The sequence below is a fragment of the Micropterus salmoides genome, unplaced genomic scaffold, assembly GCF_014851395.1.
Source record: "Micropterus salmoides isolate LMB-PRFRI ecotype aquatic unplaced genomic scaffold, ASM1485139v1 Ms_hic_scaffold_13, whole genome shotgun sequence".
In the NCBI taxonomy this organism is placed as follows: domain Eukaryota; kingdom Metazoa; phylum Chordata; class Actinopteri; order Centrarchiformes; family Centrarchidae; genus Micropterus; species Micropterus salmoides.
Genome location: NW_024040374.1, coordinates 21,222,500 through 21,237,941, shown reverse-complemented (window position 1 = coordinate 21,237,941; position 15,442 = coordinate 21,222,500). Strand labels below are relative to the sequence as shown.

At 41.7% G+C, this 15,442-nt stretch overlaps 1 protein-coding gene across 1 annotated transcript in view; it reads right to left on the bottom strand.

Moving 5' to 3' along the window:
- Positions 1 to 932: 932 nt before the first annotated feature.
- ell (elongation factor RNA polymerase II) overlaps positions 933 to 15,442 on the bottom strand; it is a 38,478-nt gene continuing 23,968 nt past the window's right edge. The window contains exons 4-12 of the mRNA XM_038716151.1: positions 14,436 to 14,599; positions 13,073 to 13,323; positions 12,815 to 12,939; positions 8,349 to 8,430; positions 5,053 to 5,665; positions 4,531 to 4,597; positions 3,932 to 4,103; positions 3,763 to 3,807; positions 933 to 3,669 (exon numbers count right to left, since the gene is read on the bottom strand). Of these exons, the coding sequence (XP_038572079.1) occupies positions 3,565 to 3,669; positions 3,763 to 3,807; positions 3,932 to 4,103; positions 4,531 to 4,597; positions 5,053 to 5,665; positions 8,349 to 8,430; positions 12,815 to 12,939; positions 13,073 to 13,323; positions 14,436 to 14,599 (1,624 nt within the window). The 3' untranslated portion in view covers positions 933 to 3,564. The remainder of the gene's footprint in view (positions 3,670 to 3,762; positions 3,808 to 3,931; positions 4,104 to 4,530; positions 4,598 to 5,052; positions 5,666 to 8,348; positions 8,431 to 12,814; positions 12,940 to 13,072; positions 13,324 to 14,435; positions 14,600 to 15,442) is intronic.

Here is a 15,442-nt window from a genome sequence, read left to right as displayed (position 1 = left end):
GGATCTTTCACGGTGTGTCAGATTACAGCGAGCCCCGTCCCCTCTGTTGTCTTGCAGGAGCATCTTCTGCACACACTGCTATGCCAGGGCCTTTTTAGGATCCAGGTTTCAATGCAAACCACAGACTTGGCAGTAAATAACACATTCATGGGTTAGAAGAGTATGCCCATTAGACACAGTAAACACAAACAGAAAACTATAGACTGCACGAACACCCTGAATGCAAAAGGAATGGTTTAAACTTCTCCATCAATCCTTTGCAATCAAACTGATTCCTGAGTTAGTGAGTAAAGGTCTACCGCTCAGGGGAAACACCGCGAAGTGGGATCCGGATGTTTCTATATATTTTTTTACTTTTTAAACAAAAACAAGGTGTGCCAGCCCTGTGACAAGGCTTTGGAAACTATGTGAAACTGCTGCCATCTACAGGACATCCTCCATTCATTACAGTAATTGTGAAGAAGTATTAGAAAACTTTCATCACGGTTAATTGGACTTGACAAAGAGAAAGCTCCATCAAGTAAGCAAACATCAGTTTGTTTTTTTTAAAAATTTATAATAGTTTTATGTTATAGCATATCCAGACTTGTCTCCGTACTTCCAAAAACCTGTTTTCGACCTTAAAAATAGGTGCTCTGTGTACTTTCCGAAAGGAGAGTTACATTTGGACTTATGTCAGAACCAAAATGTCAAGACATGATCCCATAAAAATTGTGCTTCTGTCTAATCCAATACCGACTGTATGTTGGATTCATGATGTAACTGTCCAATACAGTTATTCTCTAGAACAATGTACAATTTTAAATAGTTTGTTATAAGAATATACACACACACACGATAAACCAAAAACGTCATTGTCTTCTATGCAGCAACTAAATTTCAACTTCATTACAACAATGGACAGCAACAACCGGTTCAGAATTTCACAAATAAGTATTTTAAAGAATTTTATTGAAACAAAGGTCAATTTCAGTCTCAGTCCCTTATGGTTTTCAAAAAGCGTGCTTTGGGTTTTAGCGCCAACATTTCATGACTCTTCTCCAAAGCCCTCTTTGCTTATACAGCAGCATGTACATACTAAGAGAAAAAGAAAATAAACCCTATACAACAGGTCATTTTGGCACAATCAACTCATACAATGGTACTCCTGTGCTGGCATATCATTACTTTCAAACAGTTTGCTCTCCAGCGGAGCAAAATGTGTTGTACTCAATCACAATGGATGTTGACCATAATAGGAGGCGCAATACAGTAATCATGTCAGAATGTTCCTAGAAAACAAGATACAGTAAGAATAGTGAAAAGTGTCTTTCTTGTTAAAGGCTGCAGTACAGGACGATGCTGTGGGTGTTAATTCTGGTAACGAGACATTCACCTTTACGTCCCTCAGACATCATCGAGTCCCAGACCCAGCCTTAGTCTAGACCCCGCAGCATCGTTGTGATGAGTCTTGGCGCATTTGGCCTTAATGTAGTGACTGCATTAGGAGAGTGATATCATCCGAAACCTGGCATTACACTGAAACATTGAAACACTTGAGCCGATTCATGCAAATCCCATCTGGAGCAAAAGGAGCCTTCTCTGACTTCTCGCAAAAGAACACTGAGAAACTTTCCACTGGATGATAAATTCTTACAAAAGAAATGATCACAGGAAGTAGAGAATACTGTGGCATGTTCCTTTGCCAACATTTGGTAGAGCGTTTTGTTTCATCCCACTCGGTAAGCACTTTGGTATACATGCTGGTCAGAGCCATGTCGAATTGATTACATACTAATTCTGCTGGACTAAGCCTTTGCTTGGATTTTGATATCCTTGGGCAGTTCCTCCCCCCTCCCCAAGTAAAGATACAAAGACTGTTCATTGTAACACATTCATAAAGCATGCACTCTGATGGACAAAGAGAAAAGTCATTTGGACAAAACCTCCAGGTAACAGCAAGATCAGGAGAAAAAGTGCTGATTTTTCATATTCACATAAAAAGGTCGATATAAGAAATGCATTCGCTGACTAAACCCGGCTCACTCGTATGTCAGGTTAAGTTCTTATACAGCATTTCTAATTCGTCTACGGACACGTCGAGTGCATCTGCCTCGATGCTTCTCAGAGAGGAGAGCTAATCCAGGAAATAGATTTCACATCAACCTCCGCAAATATCTGACATCACATTTGAAAAGGCAAAAACTGGTCGCAGGCGAGCCTTCCATCTCCGACAGGCCCCCACCTGGAAGATGATCAAGGATGGCTTCATCTTAACAGTCGTCTCGGTGGACTCGTGGATCGATGAGCAGACAAAACAAAAGATCTTCTTAAAGGACACTGTAAACAATATTTTAACATAACTAAAGGGGACAATTATGACTTAGGTTGATCCAGAGATCTGATATGTCCTAAGTTTTAAATATTTTGAAGATGAGAAGAAAAGACCTGCAGATCGGCATCCTCTGTCTGAATCATCTTAGAATTAGAGGATCTTCTCTATGAAGAGTACAACTGGCAATGAGATCTTCAGATAACTTAAATTCTATTGCTACAAAAACCACCATTACCTAAACTGGAAAGACAACCAATTAAGAGCTAAATCTAGTTTTTCATTGATATAATATGATAAATAATAACTACAAGGACCTCTGCCGTAACCGATGAACAAGCACTGCAGTTCACCGTGACTGAGTGAGGAGACTGTTCAATGAGAATTAAAGAGTGACTGGAAACTTTCACACGTCTCCCTCTGTTAAGACATATGCACATGATTTTAGAAAAGAAAAGCCAAGCGCACAGACCTGTGTCTGACTGTGTGCATTTAGATGCATTGTTTTGATTTAATCAACAGTAATATATCTGCATCTCTTTAAAAGAGAGAAAAAAAAAAAAAAAAACAAAGATTGACAATTAGATGGGCAAGGCAGCTTCTGAATAAAATACTGGCTGACATTCAAGATGTGAGGACAGAAAACAAGAGAGACAGCTTTGAAGAACTGATATTGAGGAGTGTAAAACAGACTCATCCCCCCAGTTAAGTGACAAAAATAAATAAAAAGCAAAAACAGAAATAAATTCAACGTCACAGCCATTCGATCAGCAATCTCGGGAAAACTGACGTATCATTCACTTAAACTTCTCTTTACTCAAAAACAAATTTGTTGCATTTGGCATATACTCTGCAGTTTTCATATCAGCATCCCCTTAACTCCAGTTTCAAAAAGCAGGAAAGATTATTTGGATATCTCCAGAGAAAGTGGGAAAATGTCCATCTTTGACTCTTTCAGACCTCTGTGCACAATAAGCGGGGTGGGCTGTTGAGATTTCATTGGATGCATTGTAACTACACAGGCCGACCTGGCCACTCCAGGCACAACCACATCGTCCAAAAAGAAACGGGAAAAAAAAAATAGAAGAAGAAAGAGAGAGTAAAAGATTGTGGGTCCTATTAAGTCCTCACTAGAGCCTTTGGCCCCAATGAGGGGAATACTCCCTTCATGGCATCTTTCATGAGAATCCAGAGTTTTCCTTTATCTGCTTGGTTTCCAGAGATAACAGGGAAACAATGTCTAGTAACTACTTTTAAAGTTGCTGTTGATCGTACTCTGCAATAAGTCTCTTTATATGTGCCAGTTTGTTGTGTAGATATTCACAGCGGTTCTTCTCCTGGCTATAGTTTGGATTAGTCTGCAAGAGATATGAGAAAGCACACAGTCACAATCTGATAATCTACTTGGACACAATGCCATCAAGATCTGTTACAGTGGGACTTAAATGTACCTTTTTTATTTTACGATACTCTTGAAGTATCTGATTGTGGATTGTCTGAAGAGAAGAGACACAAAAAGCATAAGTAGTATGAATACAATGGATATCTTGTATAATGAACCAGTAAAATAAAGCATCACTTTAGTTACTCGAGGTATTTTCTGTCCTTCAGGGAACCTACCTTGTACTTGTCTGTGCCGTGTTGGAGCTGTTTGAGCTCATTGTCAAGCACAGTGAACTGCCGAGTGATGCCCTCTATCCGAGCATGCAGACCCCGGTACTCACTGTACTCGGCATTGAAATCGTTTTTATACCTCTGACGCTGCTCTGGAGAGCTGATCACTGTGTACTTCCTGAGAGGGAAATAAGAGAAAAGACTTAACGAAAGGTACCAACACAAACCAATGAAATTAATTTCTCTTTTCTTTATCCACAGAAAGTGTAAGACACAACAAATCTAAAACATTGTGTATCGAGTGTTCAGATTTGACAAAATTGAAAAGGAAATCGGGCACTTGTGCAGGAAATTTAAGTATTATATAAGAGCTATGCATCATAGCCACTGCTGCAACAGTTAATCATGTTGGTAGCTGGCCAAATTACAATATCCAGCTTCCTGTTGTTTTTAAAAACACTAGCACACAACTGCCCCTTTCTCTATCTCTTCCTCCAGGAGGCAAACCTCTGATTCACTCCAATGAATTTAAGGAGAAATCAAACTATTCTAGCTAGCAGCATGGCTGTGCAACCTACTGAATCCGGAACTTGTTAAATACTCACAATAAATAGTCTGCCACCTCAGGTGATGACGAAGGAATACTGGTACTGTTGCACATCCCATTCAGATCTGAAACAAGATCACACAAATACAAAATGTCATTCATCTGAATAAGATCTTTGCTGCGTTCCTGCATGAAACCTGCCATGGTGCAACTGTAAAGGTGACACCCCAAAAGCTCATTATTTATAATGATAATTAATTATTGTTTACATAATTAGTCTCTTAAACGTGTAATCCTCTAAAGATGCTGTCTGCCAGTTGTATTCACAGGTGTGTATTTGAGGTTATTTAAAGGCATGAAGCTGAACAGCAGGGGTCTCCGTTTAATCAGTGAGTCGCAAACTGGCCACATGATGCGTCACCTACTCAGTGATGACTAACTGGTGTCCATCCGCACATGAAGTTATACTTTTATTCAGAAATCTTATCTGATGTAAGAGCTGTGAAACTGAAGACATTTTGTGCAGGAGAACAAGATGTGTGTGTGCGCGCATGCGTGTGTGTATGCGTGCTACTCTCACCTGTGCTTTTGTGTGGAATACTGTTGCTTTTGAGGTTTCCTGGGCTCATCTCACAGGCTCTATTAGGCTCAGGCACACGCTCCTCACGATTCTTCCTTTCCTTCTCCTTTTCTCTCACCCTCTCCTTGTCTTTACTCTTCTCCTTGTCTTTATGCTTTTTTGACTTCTTCCTGGACTTGTTGTTGAAGGTTGAAGGACTCTTCTCCCGAGGCCCATCCAGGCCTGTGTCCGCAGGCAATGATGTGCCGATGCTGGGCGCGGTGAGCGTCGTTGCCCCCGAGGATAGCGAAGGAGGCTGGCTGAGCCTCTCGGACACCGCCGTTTCCTGAGAGTCACAATCTCTCCCGTTGTGGCTGGAGTCGTTGCTTACGTCCGACAGTGCTTCAAAGGGACGAGGGATGTCCAGCACAGGCAGCTGCTGGGAGCTGGACGTCATGGTGCCGTCCGACACCGAAACCGCCACGGCTGCCTGCGTGCCGCCACCTGCTTCTCCTCTTCCGTTGGAGGAACTGAGATTGCCATTAACTGGGGCTGTTGCAGCCTTGCTGGCGAGGTGAGATATCCTGGGTTTTTTGTTGAGGAGAGGGTCGATGAAGTCAGCAGCAGGACGTTTCTGGCAGAGCAGAACAGTTTTAGTAACATCACCTAAAATAGGGTTCTATATCAATTCAATTCACCTCAGAGTGAGTGAGAGAAAAACTGCAGTCCAGATCAGAGCAAACAAAAAATGCTCTGAGCGTACAGAGGAGAGGATCTAGTATAAGCAGATAGATGCAGAAAGCTACACAAACACAGAAGAAAGAGTACAAAGAAAGCACATTAGAGGATCTGCATTCTCAGTAACCTAGAATTTCACAATACCAGTGATAACATTACAGAGAGGCCCTGTTTGACCCAGCCCACACTAATGTCTTTGGGAGTCGCTGACATGCTAACATGTCCCACCCTTCTATATGCTAGTGTGAAAGGAAAACTTTTGCTAGCGGGGACCCAAGTTATTTTCAGGTTTAGCCATCTTTGTGTGGACATGGTCTTGCTGTGGTTCTCTCTTTTTATACCAGTGAATCTAAAGAAGAGCCTGGGGTACTGTTTGCTTGTGCGTTTGTGTGCTGTGTTTACTGAGGGAGGGAGTGGAAAGGAAGAGGCATTCAGTAGGTGTCTGAGGCGAGAAGAACCTGAGAGGAAGGAGCTATTAATATAACAGAGCAGCTCCTCCTCCCTCTACCTAATGGAAGTGTGAACAATGGGTAAACTCGGGAGTCTGGACTGACCTAAAAAGGGAGCAGCAGGACAAGGAATATGAAAAATTTTTTTTTTATTAGCAATGAAAAAAGGAGAACAGAGAGCTTTAGTACGCATGCAAACAATACATCGGTGGTCGGCAATAGGTGGTCCACAGGCCAAAGCTGACCCGCCAGCAATAATAATGGCCAGATTACTTTAATATTGGCAATAAAAACTAAACATTATAGCGGCTGGTGCTGAAACAGATCTCAGTCATGACAGCAAAAGTTACTCACATAATCACTTCCTCTTAAGTGGTTGTGCCTACAAAATAAAAGTCCAAGAACATCTTTGCAGCAGTACTTTATGTCGTGTTTAACTGAGAGCTTTTACTTTTCTGAAGGAAATTCAAAAGAGTCCCTGGCTTAACACACCTCTGAAAAAGCCGTCAGAAAATGTGAGATCAGATTCCCCTGAGTGAGAAACGCAGGAATTTCCTCTGCCTGGAGATACTGGGGAAATGAAAATAAGCATCCATAGGCTGATGTGGACCAATGGCCGGGAGGGACACACTCCTGCACATGCTTAATTGTGAACATGTAAAATCTCTCTCTTCATAATCAATTTGTTGAAAAGGGAGGAAAATAATACAAGTAGCAAGTGGGGATTGAACGCACAACTTTTCAAACAACAGTCCTGTGCTCTACTGACTGAGCTAAACAGGTACACAATATTTGAAAGACCATAAATGATAAATTGACTATGTTCTGGCCTGCCATCTAATGACTTGAAAAAAATTTGGCCCAATGACATGCTTATTTGCTGACCCCTGCAATGTTTGTTTGAGCCCATAAAAACCATTAGAAAGTAATACTGGTCAGCTGGAACCAGTTCAGAAAACATGTGCACTTCACTGACGAGACCGAGAGGAAACACAAATCAGTTTGGAATTTAGAAAAATAAATAAAACCTTCATGGGCAATACCAGAAACCGCCAGACTACAGGGACAACCCAGTTAGCAGGCTGTTTGGTGAACTGGTGGAAATGCAGGAAAAAAATAATCCAATACAGATGTTTGGTGAAAATTTGATTCCCACAATTCCCCTACCATCTCTACTGCATCAGCAGAAAGCAAACAAGCTCTGGTTAAAGATTAGCTATGCAGAGTGTATTTAAACTCTACTGAAGTAACATCGAGCAGTTTGAAAGTCTCAAAATTCATCATAATTACAGCTTAGAAGTTAATAAAATGAAGAAATACACTCTCTGGCTACTTTATTAGGTACACCTGTTCATTCGCTTGTTAACACAAATAGCTAATCTGCCAATCACATGGCAGCAACTCAATGCATTTAGGCATGTAGACGTGGTCAAGACAACTTGCTGAAGTGCAAACAGAGCATCAGAATGGGCAAGAAAGGGGATTTAAGTGACTTTGAACATGGCATGGTTGTTTGTACCAGACGGGCTGGTCTGAGTATTTCAGAAACTGCTGATCTACTGGGATTTTCACTCACAACCATCTCTAGGGTTTACAGAGAATGGTCCGAAAAAGAGAAAATATCCAGTGAGAGGCCAATCCAATAGAGCACCTTTGGGATGTGGTGGAGCGGGAGAGTCGCATCATGGATGCGCAACAGACAAATCTGGAGCAACTGCGTGATGCTATCATGTCAATACGGACCAAAGTCTCTGAGGAATGTTTCCGACACCTTGTTGAAAGTATGCCACAAAAAATTAAGGCAGTTCTGAAGGCAATAGGGGGTCCAACCCGGTACAAGCAAGGTGTACCTAATAAAGTGGCTGGTGAGTATAGCGTCACTGTTGAAACCAAAAGATAAAAACCAGGCACTCACACAGGGTTATTTTATTTTCAAAAGACCGAAACAGACTTGAAAAATTTGTCGTTAAATTTTTACAATTCTGAAATATCATGAGAATATCATCCCTCACAAGCCTCAGGGGAAGAGGAGTTACACTATAGATGGGAAATTGAGAGCAGAGTGGCAGCTTCGGGAGGGAGAAGTGTGTGGGAGTCGGAGACCTGTAAAAGATGGAACAGGGAGCTCACCTGAGATGGTGAGCTGCTGGCCAGCTCTTTGGGCGGGCTCTCCAGAGGCGGTGCAGAGCTGTTCTGGGCCTGGCCCTGTTTCCTAAAAGAGTGAACACATGCACAAGAAAAGCTTGATATCATTTTTCTGCAGAATTTAAATTGTATACCAGCAATCCAGGAACACCACTTTATCTACGCCTGTAGACTACTACCTGTTGAGGTGACGCAGCATTTCCATTGGCACTAACGTTACACAGAGGCTTCAACTAGATTGGTTTGACCAGACATTTGGGTAAAACACATCACAAGATAAAGCCATTATGGAATTTGCTACAGAAATGTATTTGCAGCAATTTCTGCCCTTAATATAAACCAAAAGCACAAACTATATAGCTGCTTCAGTGACAAGCTTAACTCTAGAGATGTATGAGGACATTAAAAACCAAGTTACAACAGTTGCTTTGTGAAACGGAGTGGGTAGCTATGACAACAGAGCACAGGAGGACCTACTTGACAAGCAGCATTTCCTCATAAACCCCCCCCGCGCACACACACCTCATTTCGAAGGCAAAATTGCAATACTAAAATGTTTCATTGTCAGTCATTATCCGTTTACCAATGATCAATTTAACAGTCTTAAATTTTATTTGTAGATATTTCAAGGTGCCATAGAATTGAAAAACTGTATTTACCTTGACATAGTTGAAAGCTAAGATGGGACATTCAGACCAAGGGGTCACCTCCGAATCTGAAAAGTGAGGCGAATGCGAAGTCCCATAAACCTGCATTCTATCTAACGGCCAGCAGGGGAGACTCCCCCTTGATGCAAAAACAAGTCTGGTTCCATTAGAAATAATAGCAAAATGACCCAACTTCCCACTTGATTTATTACCTCAGCAAACACTTTCATAATTAGTTTATGGTCTCAATCATCAGTTTCAAGTCTTCTTCAATACAGCATAATGATCATTTAATAAATTATGGTCCTATTTAGAAGAAAATAGACGATAAAGCAGTGTATACTTTTGGGCGGGACTACCTTGTGATTGACAAGTCGCTACCATGCCAACCTATCAATCAGGCTAGAGTGTTTGTATTTATGTTGTATTCGTATTTGTTTTTATTTTGTTTTAAGCCTGTTAACGTGAATGACCGATGCACCCTGCTAACCAAGCAAGCTAGTTCAGACAGAGTGTAAAAAGAGTTGAATAATGTGTCTGTAATAATGTTTCAAGTATCAACCTGAAAATGAGTATTCCACAGCACTTTTAACACAATCTTGCTGTCTTTTCGTTTTTACAGAAGCACAAGTATGATCTCAAGTTTATTTAATGTGAACAATTTTGGCAGCTAGTTCAAGACATGTGAGAAAGTGGCATGACACTCTACAGTGAGAAAGCGAGCAAGAAAGAATATTGTACTGCAGCTCACTTTGTGGATGGTATTGTTTGGAAGGTTCATCAGACAATATGCACAATACAAAGTTGACTACACGGTAATAAAATGGGAACAGGGACACGACTATCCCTGACCACCTCCACAAGAGGCTTGAGTAACTGTGCAGCATTCACACCTGTATTACATCAGCTAAGCACCATCTCAGTGCCAGGTGTGAACAGAGACTGGGTATGAGGCACTAAACTCTGGCCTCATTATCGACCAGATGGATCTGTCGCACAGCAGAAGTGTCAAAACAAAAGTGCTGTGCCAATATAAAACACAACCCATTCACAAGCCGTTAAAGAGTTCATGATTAAAAAGTAAATTCCAGTATGCTTGCATGAACACACAGTCCTAGCTCTGGTTTAATGATGCCAAAAAAGATGCCACAGCTGATGACATCATCAAATTGGGCAGTTGGGTACATAGAGTCTTGTCAAGACCCCACCCTAGTTCAATCAGGGTGTGTGGGTGTGTCTGTGCTGGGGACAGTCAGATGCACAGGCAGGTTCTACGAGTGAGACAGCAGGCGGACAGATTATGTCTGAACCTTGGACCGCTGCCACCTCACACATGGATCAGCATGTGCTGGAACAGTGTTGCATCATGTGCGTTCCAGTCATGTTGCTGTGCTCCCCCTGCGTGACTGACTGCATCAGCTCAAAACTCTGGAGGAGCTGGGGTGGGGGGGAGGTGGCATTAGGTGGGAGGCTACGGTTGTTATCCAGCTGATAAACTCACAAACAGAGCTCAAGGTACATTAAACAGAGAGAGACACAAATAGGGTGCAAGTATGTGTGCATTATGCATGCCTTTACATACAAAATACAAGGATGTACACACACACACACACACACACACACACACACACACAGGTCATTCAGTGTTAACACTAGCTGCCTTTAGAGTTGCACCAGAGGTAAAACACAGCTTATCATGAATAGGAGCTATTCTTGAGTCCACTACGTAAACACACACACACACACACACACCCCCCCACACACCCCCGAGCATTGCTGCCTGGTCTATATATAGCTAGCTGGGAGCTCGCTTTTCCTTAGTGTCCCAGATCCTGAGAAACCAGATTTTTCCACTGGGAACAAGGTCAGCGGCTGATGCTGTCAACAAATACAACACTAAGATTAAATTCAGTGGAGCGCACACAAAATCTTCCCGGGGACACACCTGCCATTCTAACAAATACAAAAGGTGGATTTGGAAGTCTTGCACATCCAAACTTAGGTATTACATAATTCTGTGCATAAAAACCAAACCAAGACAGTCTTACTTATCCTAATCATATTTAAAAGGGGTCATTCCTTGTCAATGTCATTCCTTTATAGGAAGGATGTTTCTCTACAATGCTTGGCAACTCCACAATTCTTACATACCAGAGCAATCATCCCGTTGCCTCACTCTCGTCAGAGTCAACACAAAAGACAAAACAAGGTGCTTTGCAGTTTGCAGTGTCTCAAATCCAAACTACACAACAGCCTGAAATGAAATCCACTGCTACAGTATCAGCTGTTTGTTTCTCAGAAGCTAAGTGACCTCAGGCTGCCGGTATACTAGGTGACCTGTAAGACCTATTCACAAACATTACATAATAAACTCCCATAACACTGACATCATCAGTGTTATATAAAAAAAAAATAAAAGAGGAGGAAAAAAATGACCATTGAGAGAACAGTAGACTGGTATAAGCAAGACAACAAAATATACACATTACACCCATGTGTAAATATACATGCACTTCACTGCAAAATATGTCACTGAACATTAGGAATGAAGATTGTTAATTTTAACTTATTGAGATCGTTAATTTTTTCTTATTGAGACTGCTTAACGATGCGACTCTTTATGGATACCACTATCGATACTTTACTACTATTTACTGAGGGTTATTTGAGTGGGTATATATTGAGATGACATACTTGCGATAAATAAACATATATTGAAGTGTGCATATTAACTGCCTGTTTGTTTTTAATTTAATATTTTAAATACAGCTAAATGTTGTTTCTAGAGCAGCAACATTAATGTTTACAACAGCAAACTCTTTAACTTTATTACTGACACCACAAGTAGCGAGTGGCGTTAAGAAAGAATAACATCAGTCTGTATCAGTCCCTCGTCCTCTCTCGCTGGCTGCAGGTAACATAAACCAGGAAGAAGGAGGCCCGGCTGGTGTGTCTCAGCCAGCAGCTGAGTTTTTAAGACTACAGACCAGTCTGTGCTCCAGACAGACAGCTTTCTATTTAGCTTGTTTTTAACATTTGGCTAATGCCAAGCTAGCGTTAGCTGTGCTTGTATAAAAACATACAGGATGAGATACTGAGGACAGAGATGATTAAATTAACCATTTCTACATGTTTAACGTTACCTTACAGACAGGTGTATTGATAAAAGTGTTGTCTTTTTACTTGCGAAGGTTTTATTGTCTGTACTTACAGTAACGAGCGTAGCTGTCATCAACTAATGTTATAGTAGTTTGGAGCCAACTTCACCCTCACCGTATTCCACCGCGACGCTGCAGCCTCTCTCTCTGCTGTGTGTTGTGTGTGGCGTGTGTGTAGGAGCCGACAGAGCAGGCACAGACTGCAGCCTGATGATTTTCTTATCCATTGCATTTCAAATTAAATCACATTTGACGCTCAAGACATAACTTTACATCATAGCCCGCAAATATTGAAAGCAGTATCGATAAACTCGAACCTTATTGTCTATGAAGATTCTCAGTCATCCAGGTCATAGTTATCCAACGAAGGTTAAAGTCAAGGGCAACTGGACTTGGTTGAAGATACTGGAACCAAGTCCAGTTGCCCTTGACTTTAACCTTCGATCGAACCTTGAAATTGATTTTCGGGTTTTGAGAAATTTTGGAACCAGGTCCTTTTGGAACAGGGTCTCGATCCCCATCCCTACTGAACATATATCCATGTTTTTAAAATAACAGTTCAGCTGCCCTGAATTTATGTCTGATGACAATCACCATCAGTATAGGTTAACTTGGGAGAAGTGAGAGTAATCCACATCTGACATACCTAAACAGGATTCTCTTGAGAAGCTGCTGGTCTCCTTCTGTGTAGCCTGGCCAGTCCTTCTGAATTTCCTTATACAAAAAGTCCTTCAATGTGAAGATGTTTTCTCTCCCGTTCAGGTTCGCCACCTACGAAATGACAAAGGCATGGGTGAGTCTACTTTCCTCTGTAGTTGAGGATAATCAGAAGGGACAGCTTCACTGTGAGGTCTAAGCGAGTGACACAAGGTGAAAATACTGAGGGAATGAATGTCGGTGTAACCTGTTGCAGGTGGCTATCCAGGGAGTCCTTGTCTAACGGCAAGAGGCCATCTTTCTGCAACCTCAGGATCAGCTCAGGCTTCTTGTAAGGCTTGAGGGCCAACAGGTGTATGAGGCGCTCTCGGAGCGGCCTGTGCTGAGCTGTGCCCTTCTTTAGCGTGCTGCTAGAGATGATGACAGGCCGAGATGTCCTCCGTAACGGGGCAACGTCTGAGAGGCCAGGTGCCGGTTTCCGGATCTGAACCTTCTTACCTAAAAAAGGTATGGAGGAGTTACAGAAGTGAAGGAAGAGTTTGCAAAGGCAGATTTCTAAATCAACAAGTTACCAATGTAATCCACAGTATTTTCTTTCAAACACAGAAAAGTAATTTTCTATTCCATATCTACAATTGTATTTATTTTAACTATTTTTGTAGGTTGCACTTCTAGAGTTGTAATCATCATCATCATCATGTAATTATTCTAAAGAAAAAACAAATTTGTAGTTGATTTTCAGTACAGTTCTTATGCAATCTCAGAAAGAAATATTTATTTCTGTCAACATCTTTTAACTCAGTGAGTGCTAATGGCGGACAGACTCACAAAAGATGTATCGCACGCTGATCTTTATGCCTTCCACCTCCACCCTGAACTCAAACCTTCCATTACAAATGTCAGCTATTACCATCTTCTCCAACAGAGACTTTTTTCCCCAGGTGATTCAGATTCAGATGAATGTTGTGCTACCTCCTACTGAGACCTGAGACACTCTTTGGCTCCACAGCACACATGGACTAAACACTTTTTGACTCACTGCTAACTGTGAATAGGCTTACCCTGGATTTATTTCTTTGCGGACAATGAGGCAGGGCTGCTGTGGTGCTCTACTTCAACTGTAGCTCAATATGTTTTATAGTGCAGGTCAGAGACCAAAACAAGAAGTCAGAAAGCCCGGGGGCATTTCTGCCTCTGTGTGTTTAAATTACATTCATAATGTTAAGGAGATAGAGGATCAGCATGCATGTGGCACATTATATGTTTGAGCACCACTGAGGAAACAACAATCATCAAATTTAGTAAAGTCCTGGTTTACAGATGAGGCAAGCTGGCCCTGTGCCATTCAACCCCAGACCCAAATAACCTGTCTGGTGCAATGTGAACCCATTCACCAGTATAGAAACACAGAATCCATTTGGATGTTTGCAGGGTACAGAAACTCTTCACGCCTGTTAACACCTTTAGGCTGTTTCAACGGAAATCTCTTTTCCATCCACCAAAAGCTGAGTTATTATAAAAAAAACCCCATCTAATAGTTATTATAGAAAAAGTCTAACTGACCGGTGCATGTTTGGTGGTCTGCATGTGTCTGTACCATGTCTCCTCACCTACATATCTTCCCCCAGGCTTGATGACAATGGCACTCCTACTGCGAGTCTCCTCCTCAACCTGGGCCATACTTTCCCTGGCCTTCTGGTAGGAGTCGTCAGTGGCACATACTGTAATCTTGTCTTGGATTCCACCCAAACAATCCAGCTGAATGCTCCCTTCACTGCCAAGACAAAGAGGAAGACTGTGAGAGAGGAAGACCGGGACAGAGAGGGAGTAAGGGGGAGAGACAGGCAGGGAATAAACCAATATCATGTTATATTTTAGGGGGTGCTGCTTTAAAATACTGAAGATAAAATCGGCCACTGCGAGTTAAATCTCTGCATTACACTTACATCTCTCACTATTCGCAATAACCCATCCCTTCAGTGTGCATTCCTGCCCAGCTGAGATCCATTAAACACCCTGAGGGCGCAACTATTATTTTTTCAATTTCCATCCAACTGTGGGTTCCCACAGTACGACTCACTACCGCATCAAATCCCATTCTTTCCTGACTTTCCGTCTCTCTTTGATTCCCCTCCACTTTGATGAGGATTTGGCAGAAAATGAGATGGTGCTGGCGCAGTCAGTGGAAGCTGAGCTCTGTCATTTGGGTTTTAGATTGGAACCCGAGGGGTGATTAGGATCCAGTCAGAGATGCAGATGAACTCCACCTGACCCACTTGTTAAAAATATTTTCAGAATAATGGGGTCACAAATTCAGAGAAGCAGAAGAATATTGTTGTTCCCTAGCTTTTTTTCCCTACTTCCTTCTCCTTTCCCGTGTGTTAGCAAAGCGATGTTGTGCAGAATGAGTTTAAATGGGTTTGATAGACGGAGATGGGCCCACATCATGAGCAGGTCTTGTGTCATTATAGAAATTCCTGCAAGAGCCAGTGTTATAAATATTAAAGTTAAAATGTATTCTTACATCTCCAAAGCCTATATCCAAAACTAAAATGTATATGCACTGTTTCTATAACAACTTCTTTATTATCTTGCAACTGTGCGCAAATATATTCTA